Source organism: Hyposmocoma kahamanoa, unplaced genomic scaffold (assembly GCF_003589595.1).
Source record: "Hyposmocoma kahamanoa isolate Upper Pololo Valley unplaced genomic scaffold, ASM358959v1 99879, whole genome shotgun sequence".
In the NCBI taxonomy this organism is placed as follows: Eukaryota; Metazoa; Arthropoda; class Insecta; order Lepidoptera; family Cosmopterigidae; genus Hyposmocoma; species Hyposmocoma kahamanoa.
This window is the reverse complement of record NW_020656077.1, coordinates 4042197-4066698: the sequence shown is the minus strand read 5'-3', so window position 1 is coordinate 4066698 and position 24502 is coordinate 4042197. Positions and strand designations below refer to the sequence as shown.

Genomic DNA, 24502 nt, shown 5'->3' with positions numbered 1-24502 from the left:
TCAATACATAGACACATGAGGTTTGTTATTAGTCGGCGAACAGTTATTAGATTATAAAAGAAAATATTGTAATGGAATTGTTCACGGTGATCACAAAATAGAGTCGCCGCACGTATGAAAGTAACAGGAAACCCTAAGCTGAAAGCCGTCACGTTTGGGGTGGCGTATATTAGAGCGGTCTATGTCCAGCTGTGGACGCTTTCCTTCTAATCATGATGACTAGCTTTTCATATCATTATATTAATATATTAATTTTAATTTTTTTTTGATCCGCAGGTTTGCAAAATGCACAACAAGTGTTAAAACGACCTTGTTTAGAGTTTATTCTCTAACTTTTTACACCTGCGCCCTGCGAATCAGCTGTACTAAGAGAGCTTGTAATGCGATGCATGTCGTTTATAACGATGCGTTCAGGATGCTGATAGGGCTGCCGCGGCACTGGAGTGCGTCGCGGATGTTTGCGGAGGCGCGCACGGACGACTTTCATGCCGTCATGCGCAAGCGAGTCGCATCTCTGATGATGCGCGAGGGCGGCAGCGAAAATTTCCTTGTGACCGCGGTGGCTGATACAAATGACAACTCGATATTCATCCACCGGATACAGGCTAGGATGAGAAGTGAGAAATTGTAATATTTATATTTTTATAAATCATGTGATGTTACTAACATAGTTGAAAAGATTATTGTTAACAAATATGGATGCACTTCTGAAATAAATGTATTATTATTATATCGTGATCGGAAAACATGTGAGGTCCCCAACCCGCATTGGGCCAGGGTGGCGGGCTGTGGCTTAAAAACCCTCGCCTGAGAGGAAACCCATGCCCAGCAGTTGGACGTATAAATGGGTCGGCTATGAGACCTTAATTGGATGATTAAATACTTACTGTGCTGTTAATTTTTAGTTAAAATATGTATTGTTAATTGTCTTCTAAAACGCTGCTGTTCTTTTCCACCGGAATATTTTGAGGAGAGTTTCACTGATATTGTAGAACTATGAAGTGAAATGTGGCTTCATAAGATATTTTGTCCTACAGTGATTTTAACACTACAGTTCTGTTCGCTGGTATTTAAAAATAATAAAGAAAGTTTTCCGGAAAACAACGCAACATTCTTGCGTTTAAAATACGCGAGTTTTCTCTCTATATCATGTGACAGATTCACGTGCCTTTAAAGGTAGAAAAATTTATTGTAAAAGTAGCTTTTTATAGACAATATAAACTATGACGCCAGTAAAGTTGATCGATCCGCTAGTGGTTTGTTCACCATGCAAAGTTGATCGAGTAAAGAACCAATTTTGTACATGTGTACTTTATTGAAAACTATCCGAAGATTTACAGTATTTTCTGTCCCATATACATAAAAAAGATATTTCAAAGCCATATGAAATCTTCAACCCACTTTGAGCCAGCTGTCCACCACGAAAAATGACCTTAACATATTTGTTAAAAGAGACTGCTGTGAAGAGGGTATGATGTATGGGAAGATAAGTTTAACTTTTACCGAAGCAACTGAATAATTTCTTTTATATCCATAAAACACATGATTCCCCTTTTGTGTCGACGCAACACTACACTATTATGTTTATACCATTGTCTCTACATTTTGGGTATATAATGTTTCTATCTCAAATTAACCGCTGTCATGTATGTTGTTATAATATAATTAAATACACTCCATCAAAAGCTGATTCAGGGTGTTCAAAATCCAACCTAAATCTTAGGTTATTAAGGTTGCTGCAAAACCGCAAGTAAATTTCATTCTATACCTTCTATTTAAAAAAGTCTATATTAAAAATAATAAAAAATACGGCCACCTCGAGCTATTCAAGTGTGTCTAACTTCTAACTTCAACTACGATTATTACATAACAGCAAAAGTCAAAATACAAAGGGTTATAAAACCCTCATAAGGTCATCATAAGATGACATCGGCAAAACGGCAACTTTTTCGAGACTAAAGAAACTAATAAATAACTTTATGTGATATACTACAACCAAAGTGTGCCCTATTTTATTTTAAAACGTCTTTTTATACCACACGTTGCCGTTGTTTGAACGTGTGGCCGTGCGTTTTGACTTAGTAGGTCACTAGTCGTGATCGCGTTTTCCGGTATCGAGCGCACGCACCCTGCCGCCGGCATCGATTTTACCACATTTATTCCATTATTTGACAAGTGAATTGGCTCAAGGTCATTGCTGTTCAGCAAAAGTCGACATAGGCTTTTTGAAACAAATATAACTAACTACCTAAACCATTGAGTCCCGACTCCCTAGCTTCAAAAGGGCGGGAACGGATACAACCTCAATCAGCAACGTATCTATACATCGTACAAAATGGGATTGATGTATAAATATCTCCATGATACATAACTATATCTAACATGGAGACGTTGGTAAACATTAGGTATTGAAAAGATATTTTTCCATTCGAGAATGTTCGCCACTTTAATGATTTCTTTTATATCAAAGTTGGCATTGTCAAAAGAACTTATAGGTTATTATGCGATCCTGCCGAGATCGAAATTTATGTTCTAAGTTACCAGCCGCTACGTTCGTAATACGTAATTAATATGCTATTAAGATTGTCACTTGTACTCGAAAATGTTGCCATAATTTTCGAAAATAAATGGCGAGATACTTGTAGTGATTTCAAATATCTTAATTGGAGCTATCAGCGCAAAAGTGGTGTAAACCACGTTTAATTTTTTTTTGCAATATTAGTCTAAATGATACTAAAGCACGTAATTATTAGATATTTGGATGCTATTTTTAACCGACTTTAAAAAAAAGGAGAAGGTTCTTAATTCGACTGTATGTTTTTTTGTATGTATGTTACGCGCTAACTCCGGTATTTGTGAACTGATTTTCATGATTCTTTTTTGTTGGAAAGAAGGTACCTCCATAGTGGTCCCATTTAATTTTGAAGAAAATCATCCACCTCTAAGGGTGTCTGTTCATGTATGAAGATTCATTTTTTTAAATAGCGCCTAAATTTTATTAAAAGGATAAATTATTTTAATGATTGATTTTGCTATTCTCAAATTCTAGGCGTATTTTTCTCAATATACTTTGAGTAGTGAGAACCGATTTTTATTATCTCCTGTGCAAGTCCCATAAAGTGGCAAACTTGGGGATGAATCAAGTTTTGCGCACTTTCCGGTAACCGATTTAAATAAAACTTGGTAATTATATGTATTTCCACGTACTTTTTTTGAGTTCGGTTTTTTTAGTATTGTGTACTGAGATTATCATGTATAAAAAGTATTTAGTTATTAATTTATTTTATATATATCCGCTATACGTAATATTGATAGCCTCAATTATTCTCGTGTTCTTCAGCGAGCGTGCTACTCGAACACGGTTTTTTCTATGTATACTTTGAGGAAAGTACCACATTTTATTACGAGTGATTTACTTTGAAGCTCAGTGTAGGGTCTCACAGGCGCAGCTCGGCTTAGTTTTTATCTTAGAACTTTAATTCTGTAATCGATCGTATAACACTTTATTATCGAGAAGTATGCGCTTTAGTATTAAGTCAGACTGTCTTATTAGGTTTCAATGTACTCGTAAATGTCACTATGCGTATTTTACAAAACCGTGTGTTTCGATAATTGCTTTTTCCGTGTCTTTTTTTCTGTATTTGTTAGAGGGTTTAAGGTCTATCCACACATATCCGGGCCGTGCCTGGGACGTGGACGGGCCGTGCTCTGTCGGGGGTAAAAAAATATCGTTGCCTATATTTTGAATGTACTCGTTCACACATATCCGTCTCCGGGCCGGCGCCAGAACGGACCCACAGTTCATACAAACTAGCACGCCCCGTCCACATCCCGAGCACGGCGCTCACGTGTGTGGTAGTCTTTTATTTTTAGGAGGAAATGTTACCTCCATAGGAAGATAATACAGTAAGTAATTATTAACAAATCACACACATTACATAAATATCTTCATGTTACACAACTTTGTTACTTCAGATGTAAGGTTGACCAGTATACTGTTACATATACCCACAGCTGAACAGGCTGAACCTGAACCTGAACTTCGGACAGCTTAGTTAGCCGCAACAATATAGAGGTACTACTAGGTTTTTTTATGATATTAAGTGTCGAGACAAACAAGTCGTGCGCCTGGTGGTAAGCGACACGCAGTTCCGTTGCAGTGTAACTCAGAGCTTTAAATTGCAAAGATCTGAGAGGCATTGCCACTGCGCCTGTCACCCTGAGACATAAGTTGCCTAGTCCCACGTGCCTGTAATTTCACCAGCACCCTTACCCTTGAAAACCGGAACATAGTAATGCACACATTGCTGTTCGGCGGAAGAAATAGGTAAGGTGGCAGTACTTTCCTGGATGAACTCTTCCACAGGGATCTTTACGGCTACTACAAAGCTTACAGTAATGAAAAGAAATATCTCTGGCGTATGAGACGAAAACAAACACGGATATTGAAGCTTTAATTAACAGATAATAATTTTATCAATATAACAAATTGCGTATCGCAAATTGACACTCTCGATAGTGAACGTGTAATTATATATTCGCGGTGGATGTTGTTGGATAGTTGCGGGTGCCAATTCTGGCGCGGGAGAGACAATGGTTACAGAAAGAATAATCGGAGAAATGTGCAGGATATCGAAAGCAAATTCATTGCGATAGTCTGAGAATCTCACAATAGAAATAAGTCTATCATCAGCGCTTTAAAAGTTATAACTAGTGATCGGCGACGATAAGGGCGGGAAAGTCGAACGTAAAGTCATATAAGCGAGACAGAATCCATATCTGTAAGTGTCGATACAAATTTTACTTCTGACAAAAACAAAGAAGAAATCAAAATAGACTTGATAATTTTTTTAATTTATTGCAAACAATTCTTTTTCGATTATGTTTTTAGTGATATTGATAAACGCAAACTAATAAAGAATTTAGAATATTCTGCTTAGCCATTGGTGATTTAGACTTCTTTGCATCTTAGTAATATTAATGATATAGGTATCTGTAACATTGTTGATATGACATTTGAGTAGCAGTAGAATTCCTTCTTAATGCTCGTCCAGGGAAGTACTGCCACCTTACCTATTTCTGCCACCGAGCAGTAATGTAAGCATTACTGCATTCCGGTTGGGAATGCAGTAATGCTTACATGGGACTTGCCAAATTACGTTTCAGGGTGACGGGCGCAGTATCCGTGTCCCTGAGATCTATGCAGTATAAAGCTCTGAGTGGCACTGCAACTGTTATGAACAGGAGTGTTGAAGCGAGACAATATTGCAGCACGACGATATGAGAATCGTCCCCTAGTGATTAGTACTTAACATTTAATTGCATTGTGTGCTCTAAGGTTTCAACCGTAAAGACCTTTGCACCATTCTGATTGTAAGCATCATAGAGTCGAATTTGTATTTTAATTTCTACCTTGTAGTAAGTGGTAAAATATAGCTTAGACACCAAATAAATTCTCCTGACCGTTTTGGGCTACCGCAACTGCTTCAACTAGGTTATTGGTGGCGCTCGTGCTCTCTCACGTGACTCACGTAGCCAATGACAGGAGGCATGTGAGCACACCATGCTTGTAATGATCGCCGAACGCCAGTGGTGGTCAGGCTTTCTGTTCGTCCGACGTCTAATTCGAATCGTCGACGGGTTTCATAATGTGACGTTTTGTTTCTTATAAAACGTCTCCATTTGGGGCGATCGCAGCGGCGAGGCTTGTAATGTGCGCGCCAGTCGCGAGTCGTGTACGAACGTACACATTGGCATCATCTCGCGGTACGCTCGCGATGCATAGCGCTAGTTGTTCCATGCGCCTTTCATTGTTATGCGAATGTGTGCGTTCGTACATGGCGAGCGGCGGGCGTTCCCACATACAAACAGCTATGCTACGTGTGTACGGAGTTACCACACTAGTCTAATTATACTAGGTTAGTAATGAATGAATTTTTTTTTAATTATGTGTCTGCAAGGATTATTATACAAATGAAAATGTTCCTTAATGGAAATTGCAGCAATTTTTCAGCAAAAGTCTTTAAAGTATAAACATTCGATGCCCAAAAAACTTAATAACCCGTCCGTGTTGCGAGGAAGACCACAAAACACCTTCTGTAGGACCGCGTACTAATTAGTCCGTAACAAGGTTGATAGGTTTCCTTGACGAATGTAACAACTCTTAATAAAATCTGTCTGATAAAATAGACGATACCGGGAATAAAAGTTTTTGTTAAGCGGTCTCAAAAAAAATAATTAAATCAATTGTTTGCTATTTATGTTGATCGGTAACACGTGTTGTGGCAGTAGTATGTTTTAATATATATAGCTCTGCCGCTAAGCTGTAATGTCAGCATTAATGCATTCCGGCTTTGAAGACTGCTGGTGAAATTACAGGCACAAGGGACATAGGTTGACACCTATATCTCAGGGTGACGGGCGCAGTGGCTATGCCCCTCAGATCTTTGCGATTTAAAGCTCTGAGTGGCACTACAACTGTTATGGACAGGAATTAGTTACCATCAGGCGCACGACTTGTTACTCCATCACTTATTATGATAAACAAAATTCATGAATGTTGTTGTGGTACTTTCACGTGAGCAGGCCAATGTGCAAGGCCTACTGCGAATTGCGGTGATTGCTGCAACCCACAGACCACATAAATACTAGCTGCAAACCAACAAGCGACTTAAATATCTTATATTGTTACAGATGGTACGACTAATATTATAACATGATGAAATCTGTGTTGTAATTAGATTAAATATTAATAATAACGCACTAGGGAAACCCTGTATCCCGGATGCCATGGACAAACTCACTAAAGAAATAAATGTAGGCTAAATATTTTTCTAGGCTTAGGAATCGAACCCGGAACCTCTGTGTGGCAAACCAGCATGATAACCGTGCGGGTTCGGAGGCAGTTAAATGTTTTACCCATTTTTATTATTGAAATAAAATCTGTGAACGAGTCAAAGGGAAGATGAAAGCTGGAGGGCAAGAAACAACCTTGAAACTGAAGATTTGATGTCCTGGCTCAATATTGTAGGAGAAATTCGATCTGCGAGGCTGCGTTGGCTTGGACATGAGTATGGTAAAGGATCATTCCGCGAAAAGGGCGTTCTTGGGTCCACCGAGTGGACGCCGGCCAGTCGGACGTCTCTGGTGGCGTTGGAGCAATGAAGTCCAGCAACACCTGAAAAATCTCGGTACTGCAAGAATCAGGCTCAGAACCGAGTGGCGTGGCAGTTTCGGATGTCGGAGACCAAGACCCTCTTTGTATCAATGCGCCACAGAAGTGAGTAAGTAAGATAATACTTACCTTTTATGAAAAGACAAAAAATTTAAAGGTAGAAAATGTTTTCGATCGCGCCCTGGGGCATTGTTTGAGTGGCTGAGTTTATTCTTCGTGGAACTATCTGTTAGCCTACAAGCCACTGCAGTCTTACGAGGCGAACTTGTACTACTAAGTTTTAGGTATGGTACTACGTTTTAGCAAATACATTTCTCATTTCAGGTAAAAAAGTCATGGTAGTAAAACACCATAATATCATTACAAACAACATTACAATTTATAAAGCGACATCTCTTGTCTTAGCTGTCATTTTTCTCACAGATTCAGACAATAAATCCGTTAAAATTAAAAACAAAGAGTGGTTACACACGGTGACTTTTATGCAGCGATGCAAAGGCGCGACTGCATCAATACAAACGCGCGATTACATCGATACAAACGGGCGATTGCATCGAACAAACGCGCGATTGCATCGATACAAACGGGCGCTTGCATCGATGCAATTGCCTATAAATCTCAAGTGTAGCGATGCAATCGTGCATTTGTCGATACAAACTGCATCGATATGCAGTCGCGCGCTTACATCGCGTTTGCATCGCTGCTTAAAATCGTGCGACTGTGGAAAGGTAGATAATAAGCGACTGCATAGCGTTTGCATCGTTGCTAAAAGTCGCCTTGTGTAACTGCTCAATGATCTATATATCAAACGCATACAAAAATTCACAAGGTCTGCCGATTCTATCTGTAGCTCAGTTGCCCTGATGTGGCACAAACGCAGGTTCGAGTCCTGTCAGATCGACATAATTTTTCTTTATGTTCGATCTTTGCATTAAGGATTATGCAAACTAGTGGAGTAATATCACAAAAAATAAATGCATATCATGGTAGTAAGAAATTATTAATGTTCATACAGTCAATGTACATAGATGTTTATATATATAACGGTGGATAATTAGTTACGCAAAATAACATTAACATGACAGTAAACAAATGTTTAAGTTTGTAAAACGTCAATGAATTAATCATGTTAGGGGGCGCCTGTTCGGAAGTACTGCGGCGATCAGCAGTCAATAAACAATGAGTTGGCATCCGAACCAGAATTGGAAATGTTAATCGATTGATTGAAAGCTGATATTAAACAAATTATAACATTCTTTCTTATCTGATTTACGATTTTCGACACGCGAAATGGTGAGAGAGTAATTAGATGTTTAAGCACGATGATAGGGAAAATCCTAATTATTCAAAAGTATTGCACGCGTTTATTACTGCAAGGTTGTTCTCCAATTCCATAGTCCCTTTTAATATAGAATATACACTTCCGGACGTATAATTCGAGCCAATACGCATTTTCAGTTTTCAGTGCCCTAAGCTTAAACAATGTTTGATTGATTAGAAATTATTATGCGATTCTGAAACTAGTATACCAAGTGTCTTTTCTTTATGTCCTTGTTGGGAATTTGGATTTGCAAAACCGGAGAAAACTTTTTCTTCGATGATAACGCTGTTTTTGCATTCTGGCTCTTTACGACAGAAATGCGAGGACGCTCGAATTATGTGTCCGGGACTACATTTCACTTAATATTTTTAATGACGCTAAAGTACAACGTCATACCGATAATGAGTTCTAACGGAAAATCAGCGCTGAGAACGCACAAAGCGTTTTCTACCAATAGTTGAGTTTTTGACCCTCCTGTTACCGCAGCTGGCATCACACAAGGTACTCCACATTTTTTGTCTTGTTTTTGTAAATTATTTGCGTTATTATTTTTGTTTTATTATGATGTTGTTTTCATAAAAAATTTTCCATGCGTCATTTTCAGTTCTCTTGTTTATTTAGTTCAAAGTTTTCAGTGGTGTCATTTGTATTAACCAAAGTATTCTGCCTATCTTTTCAACCGACTTAAAAAAAGGAGAAGGTTCTCAATTCATCTGTATCTTTTTTTTGGTTTGTAGGTTATGCTATAACTCCAGCATTTGTAAACTCCTCAGTGTCAGTGGTCTCATTTAAATTTGAAGAAAATATTCCACTTCCAAGGGTGGCAACTTAGGGGTTGAATGATTTTTGAGGTCGGTTTTTAGTACTCTGTACTGAGATTATGTTATATACAAAAATTTTAGTCATTCAAATTATTCTCCTTTCTAATATGGATCAATTTTAAATTAAAAAAAATATCTACCACAAAAATGTCGACTAGCTATAGTCTTTTTCGTAGAAATTATGATGGCTGCTCGTATTGACGAGGAATCGTCCCATTAAATTCTCGCAGAACTGTGCTTCTCGTAGGACTTGCTATATAGTGTTGTAGAAAAATTCCTAAAGATCTTTGATTCAAAACCCTAATAACAAGGTCAAAAATTTACGATTTCAAGAAGAGAAACATAAAAGTGTACGTTGAATTCACTTCGTAACCCATACGAAAACTTCATTGCAACGGGGTAACAGTAGTCCTCTTCCTCTTGGAAATAAAATTCAAAAAGGGAGGTCAAAAGTGAAAATGAAATAAGGTACGTTCGCGTATGCATTGAAATTCGCTTCAGCACATTCGCATTTGCCGACGCCGGTACTTCCTTTCAACCATCGAAACATTTAAAATATCACCCATATGAAGTCAATCTCTTAACATCTATTTTATACTGCAGCCTGGTAAAATAAAGCGTTTATTTATATTAGCTATATTTATAAACCCTAGGGTTGCGTCAAATAAATTCACAAATGTATAATTATATTATTATATAGGACAAGATGTTTAGTTCGCTTACGTACATTATGAAAACATGGCTAATGCAGGGTCTTGGTAATACATATTTAATCAGAACAATTGACTAAATTATATAATAATATAAGTATGGGATTTAAACCATTCGTGTACAGCCCATCGGTGCGTGTTACGTATGGGATTATTACTTATACAAAACGTCCAATAAAATGTGCAACGAAATATTATAAGGACAGGAGGCAATAAATGTGACATTATATTGTTTTATTCAAATATAAAATTGTAATATTAGTAGCAGTAAACTTCTATCTGATGGAGTTCGTCCAGGGAAGTACTACCACCTTATCTATTTCTGCCGCGAAGCAGTAGCCTTGCTAACTTTATATCAGAGAGCGACTGGTGCATTGACAATGGCAAAGATATGAGTGACACTGCAACCGTTATGAGTTATCGCTTAAGACTTGGCGCATGATTTGTTCGTTCCGTCACTTGGTATTAATATAAAAAGGTCTAAATTTGTACAGTGAAGTTTTTACGCGTGTAAAATTAATTGAAAGTTTAACTTTAATGAAGCTTCTCGGTTATTGCTACTTACCTTGGTACTTAAAGTTGGGCTGACTCCTCTGGGGTGCGTAGTAAAAGAAGTCTTCCAGGTGACACCAGATTCAAATTCTCTCATACAAATTTGTGACGATCAAATTAACATAAATGTCTACAATTTATAGTTATCTTATGCATAGTTCATAAAGTTGATTGTATAAATTCAATTTATTTGGAAATATTAAAAATGAACACAGAAAGTCAGTGCGGTATTAAATATATTATAGAATTTTAGGATTATGTGGTTAGTGTAGTTTTTAGTATGGGGGTAAAGTTTCGAAGTTTCGAATAATGTGGGGCAAAATACGTGCGCCCCATCTGGCGGTTCGTCAGGCACTGGTGCGGCACGTTGCGGCGGTGCGGCGGTAGTACCGAGCCGCCTACTGTACACGAAAGCTTTCCACACAACGCTGAAATGCCTGTAAGCGGCTTTGCGGTAATTATAGTATAAAGGTTTTCGGCTTAAGGATTCACTAAAGTATTACATGTCATTATTCATTAAAATAGGCTCACAACGAATGATAACGGACACTTGGCGCTAAAGTAAACATTTAGCTCATAAACAATTCAAAACTGAAGAGATAAAAGTGATACAAGAGCTTTAAGCTCTATCTGAACTGAACGGACACGTTCCGTAACTTGGGTAATGCAAACAGTTGAGTCTGTTGAAATTTTTTCATGTGTATAAACCTGGAACGTACATACTAATTTTTGACAACAGACAGATTTATTGCTAAATCTCATGTATAGTTAAAAATAAATAGATACACATAAGAATGTAATAGTATTAGTTTACTGAGATCAGTTAGTATATTGAGAACTGTCTCCCGACGCGGCGCATGGCACTTGCAGAGACAAACCTGTCATCGGACCTACTTACTATGAGCGTTTACCCGCTACTCTCAGACTTGAACCATCTGACGAAAAATTTAGGCGCCGGCTGAAAGACCTGTTCTTGAATAATCCCTTATACTCTGTAAATGAATTTATAGAAAATAAAAAATAAATTTATAGAAAAATTTATAGAAAATAGAAAATAAAAATTTTACTTGATGTCATAGAAAAAAAAAGAAAAATAACCTGCTAACTTAAGTGGAATCTCAAATTCATTTAAGGGGCAATATATACGCTTCTATTATAAGATTCCGATTCATATTCAAAAATTGCCATTTACGAGGTTTAAAACTATAGTGAAACAAAAACTTTGTACTAAAGGTTAACAATACATCTATTGTGTACTTGGATAACAAAAATCCGTGGTAGTGACTGTTTAGCTCTTTCAGGTATCTAAGTTCTAAGATGTTTAAATTAAATATTGTAATGATAAATTTATTCAAATGTTTATTTGCAAAGAGCAACCCCTTGACCTTCTTGATCATTCTCCTCATGGGAATATTCCTTACGAATGAGCAGTAGAGTTTAATCAGTAAGACAATATCAAGTATAATTTGCTTACCTGTTAAATAAAGATTATTTCACATTGACTTTGGAGTAACACAAGTTAGCAACAAAATAAGCGCGGAAATATTCAAAAGTCTTTAGACGAGTAGGTAATACAATCTATGTTAGAATTATTAAAATCGAATATTAAGAAAAATTCCTTCGGTCTGCCTGACGTGACGCTCTTCCAACCAAGCTACAGAACGGACCAGCAGAACTTACAAATTTTTCTATGTGCTTGTTGTTATTTATTTTTAACGACTTTTTGCCTATATATCATGTAATGTCATGGTAGTAAAACTTCGCGATATTCAATATTCAATATTCAATCAATTTATTATTATTAAAGCATTTTTTTTTAAAAAGGTACGGACTTGTGTCGGTTTTCGTATGTAGGCCGCTGGGTACGTATCGCAGTGAAACCGGTTACGCCGCCGCCAATTCTGGGCCTCCATGAGGATTTCCTCCGTCTTCCAAAAAAAAAACAGAAAATATTCAGCATTTGTTAGATTTCACACTATTTCTATATGTAATAATTTTTGATATATAAAATTAATACTAACAAATAATAAAATAAAAACTATACTCGAATAAGGCAAACTTCATTCTGTCAGAAAACTGTACGTAGAACAAACTATTGTAAAAGTACATAAACATCTTCCATACGACGCCAAACAACGTGAATAGAAGAATACGATACCATGTTGTGCGGCATATTGTAAAATCTACGTTTGCCAGTCGTCAATTTAAAAAGCAATCAACTCATTTACGGCGCTATCAAATTAGCCGCTGTTAGAAGCGCTGCAGCTGCGCGGCGGCCGCGTGACTGTCGTATCTTTCGACTCAGTTACGCGATGGATTATGACGAAGAAACATTGCTTTTACCTAGTTCTTGGGGCACAAACTTCACACATCGGTATTTTAATTGGTAAATAGGTAAATGACTCGCCTGCTATGTTTTTTCAGTTGTAGTTTCAGTTTCCAATTTTAACATCAACAAATTTTAGACATAAAATTTCCCATGCCTTTTTTATCCAGTCGATTGGAATAACTGGCGGAACTGCTATCCCATATTGCAGGGTGTTGTTTTACATTCTCTGTAAATTCTTCAATTCGATTTTCATCCATCGTGGTTAATTTGAAAAATTAACATGTACACTCATTGAATAAATAGACGACGGGTCTAATAGAAAAACCACGAAAAAAATGTCCCAAGTCAACAAAATGTAAAGTCAAAAAATGTAAAGGAATATGAAAAAGCTAAAACGTTGAATTTAAATTGTAATGTCATCGCAGTACTGTCTAATTTTGCTTGCTTCGCTGTCAGTCGAACAAACGAAGACTAAAGCGTGAATGACGCTCTGTATACGATTTTAACGCCCTATAAGTTCGGACACTTTTTAGCGCGGACCTGACGTCCATGTAATTGTAAGTCAATGTGTACACCTCACTAACCGTGACTGCAGTCGCGCGGCCGCCGCGCGAATTCTAGAAATTGTATGAAAAGTGACGCTGCTGCAGCGCGTCTAACAGCGGTTTATTTGAACGCGCCCATATATGTTTAACTGTATAAAGAAAACCTTGAACATCTGTCACATGAGCGTACATGACTGTAAAGGTCTGTAGTTCCATTGCTGCACATGTTAAATTACGAAGAGACTAAGGCTCTAATGAAGATTATTACTTAAGTTATAAAGTAAATTCGAACCTGAGAAGCATTGCACTGTAAGCACCATTTTCGAATTTTTACGGGGAAGCGATTTTGTGTCGAAAAACGGTTTGTACGCCAATTAGGGTAGCTCGAAATGTTATTAAAACTCAAGTAGTTTTATTTCAAGCCATCCTAAATGTTGTACATGCTGCATTTCGACACAAAATCGCGTCACTTGTAAAATTACAAAAATAGCACTTCCAGTGTAATGCTTCTCAGGTACGGAAATACTTTATACATTATATTTACATAAATAACTTGATACACAATATATTCTAATCATCGTACTCTGGGTTTTAACATACAACACACACAGCGCACTTACACTAATTCACACTACAGGCACGCGCGCGCACATGCACACGCTCACACACACACACACCTTCAATATATTTGTATTATACTTAAGAGATTCAGTTCTGTAATATTACTTTGTTGATGGACAGAAAAGTCGACGAAGGAATTGACCACGTAAGCTTTTTTGTGATGCCGCTGTCGCAGTCGTTCATATTACTGTTTAAACACAGATTACACTACCAATTGCCGTAGTAAATAGAAACGTATTTCTTTTGTGCTGGTGATTAATTAGTGAATGGCGATCACGCGCTGGTGTGAATATCTGCCCTCCTAGCTTTTGTGACCTTGTTTTTAATATTAGAGCATCTTATCCTGTAAATAAGTAAAGTAAATGTAAGTAAAAATATAAGTAAATTAGTTAAGTTAGATGCAATACTCTTGACGGACGTAAGTCCTAGCTACAAAGTACAGGGGAACCTAGTTTGGGGGCTAGACACATCTTTGTACCTATATTTTTGTATTTTGCAATAAAAGTGTTTAGTAATGTAATTACAATACCGGCGCGTTATGATATGATGGCCGTTTTGACAGATTACAAAAGTGCGGTCAAATCTCAATTAATTATCGAGAAAAGTATAATCAAATGCGAGTCGCATCTATAAGTTGTTAGATTTATTACTAGTATTGGAAGGGGAGTTGATTAAAAAGTTTTAATAAAACGAAAATAAAAATGTTTACTTAATATATCGTCAATTCGAAACTGCTTTGTTTTGCATTGAGCTTTGACGCGAGTTTGCCGGAGGTAGAAGTTCATCGTATTAGATTTCATTTTTAAAAATTTCGAAAAACAAATGCCGAGTTGTAAATTTTACTGCACATATCTATTGACAACAATGTACATCAAGTAACTCCTTCAACGTAGTTATTTAGAATTAACACGAAACTTGATGAGCGGACAAATGTCAATCGGCCATCATAGCATGCCTTTAGACAAAAGATGTATCATCTCCATTGACCTACCAACAAACCATCTCCAAGTATCGATCCATATAAGGCCTTGAAACTGCTAGCGTGGTAGATTGACCACAATGGCATAACCATCTGTCCAGTCACGGGTTACGATCGGGGTTGAATCGTAAATCAGAACACAAGTACTAACCTTTTACTAAAAACGAGCCCTAAATTTTGGATCTTGTCAATATTGAAACAGGGTAGAAAGTACGACTTTTTTGTTTAGATTATTACTTTTTATCTGTGAGGGTAGAGATTCCAAACTTTTTTATACAATTTAGACTAAACGTAATCTCAGTACAGAGTAATCATAATATACAGTACCAAAACAACCGACCTCAAAAGTTTGTGGAATTACATCTATTTGCTAAGTTTTACTGGAATCGGTTAACGGAAAGTGCGCAAACCGGATGCATCCCCTAGTTCGCCCGTTCATCCGTTAGTTATATGGGGCTTAACGCAGGAGATAATAAAAATCGGTGCTAACTGCTTAAAGTATATTGAGAGAAAAACGCCTCCAATTGGAATATAGCAAAATCAACCATTAAAATAATCTTATACGTGGATAAACTTTTGAAAGTTTTGACACTTGTTGCAGAACCATTCATATGTAACTGATATGGAACTTAACATAGGGTCACCGTGTTACCGTAAAATCGATAGTTAAAAATAGTATGATATTTATTGTTATCCTGTAATATGGGCACATAGACTCAATATGACTTTAATTTCAAAGTATAATCTGTGATCACAAAGGATTGGGGTGCGAAGTGTAATTGGTATGCGAGTAAAATTCTTTTTAGGCCAATTATTTGGCGAGAGAATTCAATTTAAATGGAAATTAGAGGAAATCCTATTGCAGAGTATAAGCGTTGCATGTGACCATGGTAAAGGACGTTCAGTTTTTGCCGCTGGAAAATAAATTACATTAAACAATATTATAAATAACAAGTTGGTCTGGACTTCGTCTTCGTAGAATAAGTACTTCGAATAACTTACTGTACTATGCAAATTTTCATAGCTTTATTGGTTCTCCATAAAAACTTTTTGTGACAAAAAGTACCATGTCTTTTTCCTAGGTCACATCTATCTCTATGCCAAAAATCATCAAAATTGGTTCATTGGTTTAGGCGCGAACACGTAACAGACAGAGTTAGTTTAGCATTTATAATATAAGATGATTAAACGTTCAGGAAGTACATATATGTAAAAAGTTTTTGCAAAGCATACATATCCATAGGTTTATGCTTTGCGCTCCAATGAAAACTAATCATTTTTCTCAAACATTCTCGGAAGTGTTTGCATTACATTCCAAAAACGAACACGGAATCGTTTATGGACCGAGCGATTTCTTCTTGTAAAGTCAATATGAAAACCATTATTGCCCGCTGCTCTAAACTTTTAAATCTATCGACTAATAACGAACTATATAAACAGGCAAAAGAAAGCTTATACAGCAAAAAAGTGGCGATAAAATAAACTAAAATGGTAATCTTTTCGTCTTTTCCGTCTATTTTAGTATTTTCGTTGCGAAAATGAGTTCTACTGAAAAGAGCGATTACGAAAATACAGTAATGGATACACATTCAACTACATCATTAGAAGTTTAGCAGACTACTATTAATGTGCCTGGAAAAGAAATAACACGTTTTAATAATTGTCCTAAAAGGTAAAAGATTAGTTTTAATTTATATTTCTTCACTTTTCCTGTCACACCTACTTCTTCTCTTTAATCTTTTATTATTTCCACACATTGTTTGAGAAAAGCACTATACCTACATGCCTCGGCGGGAACGGGGATTGCTTGACTCGTATTAATAATACAAGGCCTCGCTGAGTGACTCATACTATGAAATTTCAAAATTTTATTTCCATCAGAATGTTAGCCTTGATAGGATGTAAAAATCATGAAGTTTATACGCTACACTTACTCCGTTATCTCAAATTAACACCCTATTCAAACATCGTTACGTGTAATTTTCATTGTGCACATTAAGCAGTAGACAACCCTCGCTACGCGGATTTTATTGCATACTGCAAACCATTTTAACACCATGAAATTGTGTGCACATTGACTTTATGTTTCTATCAAAGTTTGCGTTTGTATTATGTATAATTAGCAGAATCTATTTCACACGATAAGATATAAAGTTTTGACTAGAGAAGGCTTTACTAAACGTAATTCATATTTGTTGGGACCACCGTCCTTTAATTTTTTTGTCCGATTAATTTCCGATATAAACAAGCCAAATTCAAGTGTGGGTTTTGTCTTATCTTTGAAGTTGATGACTCTATTTGGACTGGGTTTATCGTTTTATATCCGATTCATATTTCCTCTACATAAAGGTTCATAGTCGTGTGTTGATCAGTAACTATGGAGCGTGTAATACACACTTCCAAGTGTCAAGCACGTTTTTCCAATGACTGAAAATCAGGTTTGTTAATCAATTTTTTTTAATACTGATAATTTGAATTTGAGAATGAAATTGAAAAAAAAATCTATTGGTGTTAAGCAAATTGATTAAAAAACCTGATTTTCAGTAATTAGGAAAAACCTGCTAGATCCCTAGGCACTTTTGATGTGTGTAGTAGCAGAAAAGCTACTTGTGACAGGTTTCATCAAGAGAAGTCCTGCCACGGTTATTTCTGCCGTTAAGCAGTGACGTGAGCGTTACTGCGTTTCGGTTTGAAATTGTAAAATTACTGGTGAAATTACAGGCACTTGGGATTTTTCAACCTACGTCTCAGGGTAACGGGCGTAGTTTCAGTGCCCCTCAGATGTTTATAGATTTAAAATTCTGAGTGGCATTGCAACTGTAATGGACAGGCGTGTCTCTTGCCACCAATCGCACGACTTTTTTGTTCCATCACACCACAACCAGTGTATATGAAAACAGTCGAAGTCAGTAGAATAGTCCAGTTCTTTAATACTGTTGGTCTTGGCTTCGAATTGTAATTAGTAGTGACTACAATAGAGCAATTGACGATGCGTCGTGTTGTAAAGATCCAAAAATGAAGCGTATCTGCTAATAATAATAATAGTGAAAATGATTTAGAGTAGAACCCCGAAAGTCTTGAAATCTTTAACCCAGTTTTTACCCCAAAAAACTTAAAAAAAAGCAATTAAATTAACCGACTCCAAAAAAATAAGGTTATGTTCGACTGTATGTATTTTTATGTAAGTACACCGATTTCGCCATCAATTGTGGACCGATTTTGAAAAGACTTTTTTGTTTGAAAGAGTATACTCTCGAGGTGGTTCCATTCTCACCAAGTCAGAATCTGATGAGGGGATGACATCATCGAAAATTTGTTGAAAATTGAGCGAAATGCTCATATTTCATAGGCACGCACAAAGTGTTTATTGAACTGTCACTTGGATGGACGTGGACATATTATGTTACTTACCTGCCAAATTTACTAAAAATGGATAAATAAACATACTTAAAAAAAAATTCAACTAACTTCAAAAACCACAAAAAGTCACTATATTAAAAAGCGGAAAATAACAAAATTCAGATTTAATACAAGCGACAACAACACGCGCAGTACCTTTTATACCTTTTATTTTTGTCTTATTTCGTTTTCGTTATTATAATTATTTAATCAATCCACACTTATGGTTTGTTTACACAATTGCAACATAATAATCTTGTCCAAACCTGTTTACCTATATTTTTAATAAAATATTATTATTGGTAGGTACGTGTCACTTAGTCTACCTACCGAGTAAGTATGAAGCTTAGCTGATTCATAGTACCATCTTCCAAATCATAAATGTATAGCCTACAGCTGTTAAATTTTGTTATAATGCCAATTTTAAAGTCACGTGTCCATACGACTGAAAGATTTTCCGCTTGGTATAGCAAAATAAAGATGACATGATCGAGCAAACGCTTCTAAGGTACATTGTCATTTTATTTCAATGTTCCACTCACTTCATTTGAGACGATCGAGCTGGATAGTCGCTGCGTCTCATGATTAATTCAAACGTTGGCACACACTGCTACTGACGCACCGCCACCTTTTATTTGGCCCAACTCACAAACACGTACAGACAACTCGTAATAAAATAACAACACTTAATGAATATGCCACGCTTGATTAACACGTGCTTCCAGGTAATGCGTAAAGTGTAGTCGCGTGTTTTGCCATAAGCTTCAAACATGTGGGAACATATAGTTCCAAATAGACATCGAGTATATAACCAGAACCAGAGACGAAATGTCATTTAATTTGTTTGAAAACTCTCCGCCATATCATTACCGTGACAACTGCGCTCCGATTGGCCAGCCCGAATTCGAAACTATTGACGGGTGTCGTCAATTGTTTCGCTTCAAATGGACAAGTTAACTTGAGCTTTGCTATGATGGACGGTAATTGCAAAATTACATATTTAATATTTAATTACCGATGAAATGTGATTCCGTTTGTTTTGTAATAAGATGTTTTGCTGTTTTTCCCACACCACCGAATGGAACAGTACGGCATTGTTAGAGAAATTATCTTTATTACAATAAATACAGAATATTTTTTGGAATATACAGAGACGTACACACAGGTCAGTAGTTGGCCTGTCTGTATTTCAGAGCAAACGGGAGTTGATATTTATAAGAGCTGTATTGCTAATGTGTTACCAGGAATATATGGCCCTTATTTCGTCTCTATTTCTGGTTATATACTCGATGCAAATTGAAGATAATGGAATTTGTAAATAAAACGCCGTAGAAGCGCTGCAGTCGCGCGTACGGGTGTTTTTGAAGCGCAACTAAATTTTAAGTGCTGAGTCGTCATTGAACTCAGTTCAGTGATGGACTCGTGACAAGGCAGTTTGCTTATTATAATATGATTTTACTTATGTTCGGCTTAAAACCAAAAGGTTGTTTACGGAGATACCCGAACTGTGTTAATAAATTTGTGGTAATAAATTTTCGATAAATCCCAAGCCTTTTTCTTTTCCAGTCGATTGGATTGATTGCTACCCCATACTACAGGGTATAGTTTAACATTATCGATAAAGTCACCAATTTTATCTTGATCCTTCCTGACCTAGCAAAACAATACACACGTGCACCTTTTCACTAGCTGCAATTGAAATGCGACTGATTTGTGTCTAGGAAATCTATGAAAATTTATGGTACCGCTATTTATGGTAGCGCGTCTGCTAGAGTTTAATTTGAACGCACCTTTATTTAGACTTTTTTTACGCACACACTCATAGCATTGGAAAAAATGAAGAGAACAGTAACCGTTATGTGAATTAACAGGAATTATTTAGATGTGCTTGCTCAAGTGAGATGGAGGTCAAATTTTAGTGCAATATTTTATTTAAAAAAAAGTAGATAGCTCTAATAACAATACTCTATTTTGAATAATAAAAGACTTATATGCAATGGTTATATAAGTCTCATATTATGTGTTAGAAAATAAATACACAAAAGGCGTGAATTTATTCTAGAGTAAATAAAACTGATAATTTAAAAATTTATCATACATTCATTCATACATAACGATAAGCAGATTTAACTAGGTATATTTGTCAATAATAATATAAGTAAAAAAATTCAAAAACCTTAAATTGTGCTGCATGATATTATTATCATTGAACATTAACGAAAAAAAAAATTGGATGCTAACAAATTGTTCACTGTAATTTAATAGTATTTCGTTGTGATAATCTTTTGGCAGCTGTTGAAATAAAATATTGATTTTACAATCAAGTCTCATATTATGTGTTAGAAAATAAACACACAAAAGGCGTGAATTTATTCTAGAGTAAATAAAACTGATAATTAAAAAAATTATCATACATTCATTCCTACGATATGCAGATTACTAGGTATATTTGTCAATAATAATATAAGTAAAAAAATTCACAAACCTTACATTGTGCTGCATGATATTATTATCATTGAACATTAACGAAAAAAAAATCTGGATGCTAACAAATTGTTCACTGTAATTTAATAGTAGTTCGTTGTGATAATGTCTTTTGGCAGCTGTTGAAATAAAATATTGATTGTAATTTGTAGCATTACAATATATTTTTCACCTCACTAGCTCGGAAAGGCTTTTTTCTTATTAGAAATCTGCGCGCAAAAGCGTTTTTTGCACGCTAGCGGAAAAGGTTTTTGAAATTCGGCATTTTACTTTTTCTTTCGATGAAAAAAAAATACTGACACGTTCAATTACGTCATTTGTCGTACATCATTTATTTATGTAATGTAAATCCGTTGGTATATTTTATTATTTTTATACTTGACATTAAATTGACAATGTTAACTGCTTGTGTTTATTAAATTATTTTAATTCGTGAAAGAACTAAAATAATTTCAGTAATCACTTAATCACACAAAATAAAAGTACAAGCAAGAATAGAAATTGATGAAGTTTAAATTCAGAAAGCATCCGAAGATTAACTTTTTGTTTTATTAAAAAAAACTAATGTTTTAAAGTTGAACTGTTTTTCTTCCATCTACCATTTTGCGAGGTGGAAAATTGTCTGTTTCGCTCGGCAACAAAATTGTTTTGCGTCTCGTGTCTTGAAACCCTCGCTACGCTCAGGAATCTACTTTTGGGCCACTCGCTTCCCTCGTGGTTCAATCTTAGCTTCTAGCGAAGGTTTCGATACAAGCACTCGCTTCATACAACAACTTTGCAGCCTTGCATAACAAATAACTATTGTCAATAAAGATTGTATTCGAGAGAGCAACTAAGTTTATTGGTTATGCAATAATGACCGTTGTCCACTTAATGATTTAAAAATAGTCATATTATGAGCTCAACGTGTTGCTGGTAAATGACTATTTGGACGTACATAATGAGAAACAATTATGAAAACATAATTAAAGCTCTTAACTAAATTAGTAGCGAAATGAAAAATGATTCGGTGGTGTTTGCTTATTTCGGTTTTACTTTTGTTGGTTGAGACACGGACAAAAATTGATACTCTAGTGTATGGCGGAAGTCGTATTAGCTACGATGAGCATAAATATTTGATTTACATTCTAGCTATGGACACAAAAGGTTTATGTAGTGGATCAATTCTCAACAGCATGACGATCCTCACTGCGGCCCATTGTTTCAACAAGTTTTCTCGCACGTTTGCTATAAAGCACTACAATAACAAACACTTTGACAAAATCGCGGATGTTACACAATATGGTGTCATAAAACACCCTGAATATCGTTCAAAATTAATGAACAGAGACGTCGACTTGGCGATTATGAAGACCGAGGAAAATATGGAGTTTAATGAGAACGTTCAGCCTATAGCTTTAGCGTTTTCCCGCGGAGTAAAAATTTTTGATAGAGCTGTAATTGTGGGTTTTGGCAGAGCAGACCCTACTGGAAAGCCTAGTGGTAGAGAAGGTTATGTGACCGTCACAAGGTGTCCGAGCAAATATCTGAACGTGATATGCACTTCAGGTTACGTAAGAGCTGCATCTGGCGACTCAGGAGGTGCGCTAGTTTATCGTAACCAGTTAGTGGGCGTCACCTCCGGAAGCTGCTTGCGCGCCGAAAATTTAATAATAAGCGAACCCTGCCTTACAGTCTACGCTAATGTCACAGCCAACATGGACTGGATAAAGTCGCATCTTGACGATCTTACAACAACGGAGATCTCTATCGCCACAACAGATAACCCCAGAACATCATCATTACCATCGCCAAGCAAATCGGAGTGTCTACAAGAACCGAACAGTTATTCACCGACGCTAAAGACAACCACAGTTAAGTCATCGACTATATACCGTATTGGTGAAAAAAGTGTATATTCATATTTACCTATACATTACGATGAAGAAGATATGATCAGAACAACATTTACTTACATTTTTATATTATGAAAAATTTTTAATCTAATTTTCTACAACCAAATATTGTGTGACATTTTTAAGTGCAAACCAGGAGCTCACCACATGATTTTTGTGACTTTTAATTTATACAATTTTAGTATACCAGATTATAAATATATACGTTACAAAACAATACAAACTGTCATTTCTCAAATTGCAAATTGATACGCTGTCTAAATGCGGTAAGGTACAATTTTCAACAAATAATTATGATAGTTTGTGTGATACATCATACTTAGAAATAAATATTATATATTGTGAACATTTTAAACTACTTTTTCTTGCTTAACTAAGACCTGAAATGGTGAACAGCCAATTAAAACATATAATGTCATTAAACACGTACTGGTTTTATTCTGTAATGATTAATGATTAAATTTAATTGAATTCGAATCACAAATTGCATGGAAACTTAGAAAAGCATTTTGCTTCTCATACGGGACAACAATTTCAAATTGTTACAAATGTATTGCCAATACCCATATCAATAATATTGCACTTGATGATCTCGATTTGCACTGTGGGTAAGGGATGAGGAGAGTAGGACCATTAACAAAAATGACGGTTTCCGTCGAGTCACCGCCGCGGAATCTCATGATTAAGGATCCCGAATTGGTTCGAAACATGTCGAGAAAAAATTCGACTTAAATCGGTGAGTTGTCTGTGTCTCATGGTGGTTTTCTATTTAAAAGAGTGGGATCAATTTTGGAATATAACTTTTCGCAATTGGTTCTGGTATTTAGTATTCTAAATATAATAATCAGGAGTCCGTTCTATTCTAGTGCGGTAGAACTGCGTCTGTGGCCGAACAGTTACCATTCCCAGTTCAAGTTCGATTCCTGGGCCGGGAGAAATATTTGTACCTATGGCCTACATTTATTTCTCTCGTGAGTTTGGGTGTAATTTGTGGTTGTCTATGTGTGTGGTCATGGCACCCGCGACACAGGGTTTCTCTAGTGCAGGGCTATGTTGAGTGTCTGCGTTATTATTATTATTATTAACTAATAGTACAGGGAATTCCCTAGTTTGAAACCAGATAATTGAGTGTGGTTGTCTTGCAACATTCATTGTTAGAAAGACATATGAAACGTTTATTCAGCACAAATACAAGCAGATATAAACATTTACAATCACTTCACAAGGTATAGCATAAAAGGACATAGAACTTAAATTAGTACATATTGATTTAAACACATATTTGTTAGTATATAATTAGTATACAGACATTAACACGGTTATAATTGCTATACGAATAAAGCTCCTTGTGAAGAGTTCGTCCAGGGAAGTACTGCCACCTTACATCTTTCTGTCGTAAGCAGTAATGCTCTGAACGACACTGCAACTATTATGGACAGCATGTCGCTTACCACCAGGTGCACGGCTTGTCCGTCCCATCACTAGGTGTCTTAAAAAATAATAATAAGGAAAGACTAGCAATCAACATAGGTAAAACATAATATGGATGAAGTCCAAGGTTGAAGGTTTTTGTTTTATTAATTTTTGTTTAATGTTCGAAATCAGAGCCTTAATTTTTTGTCATGAATTTTATTCAGGCACGTTAAACAGACAATAACACGACATGAATCGT

At 36.1% G+C, this 24502-nt stretch overlaps 2 protein-coding genes across 2 annotated transcripts in view; one reads left to right on the top strand and one right to left on the bottom strand.

The window, feature by feature from the left end:
• Positions 1-10928, bottom strand: part of LOC113239387 — a 216589-nt gene extending 205661 nt beyond the window's left edge. The window contains exon 1 of the mRNA XM_026476373.1: positions 10592-10928. The gene's annotated coding sequence lies outside the window, so the exon portion shown is untranslated. The remainder of the gene's footprint in view (positions 1-10591) is intronic.
• On the top strand, positions 416-23190 carry LOC113239549 (trypsin theta-like). The gene is made up of 2 exons (XM_026476609.1): positions 416-617; positions 22067-23190. The coding sequence occupies exons 1-2, from the start codon at positions 416-418 to the stop codon at positions 22903-22905; spliced, it is 1041 nt and encodes a 346-aa protein (XP_026332394.1). The 3' UTR covers positions 22906-23190.
• The last annotated feature ends 1312 nt before the right edge of the window (positions 23191-24502 follow it).

Excerpts from the sequence above, each read along its gene's own strand:
- LOC113239549 (XM_026476609.1), top strand. The coding sequence starts at position 416 with ATGCTGATAGGGCTGCCGCGGCACTGGAGTGCGTCGCGGATGTTTGCG. Across the intron at positions 618-22,066 it reads GATACAGGCTAGGATGAGAA|CTATGGACACAAAAGGTTTA; the intron begins GTGAGAAATTGT and ends TTTACATTCTAG.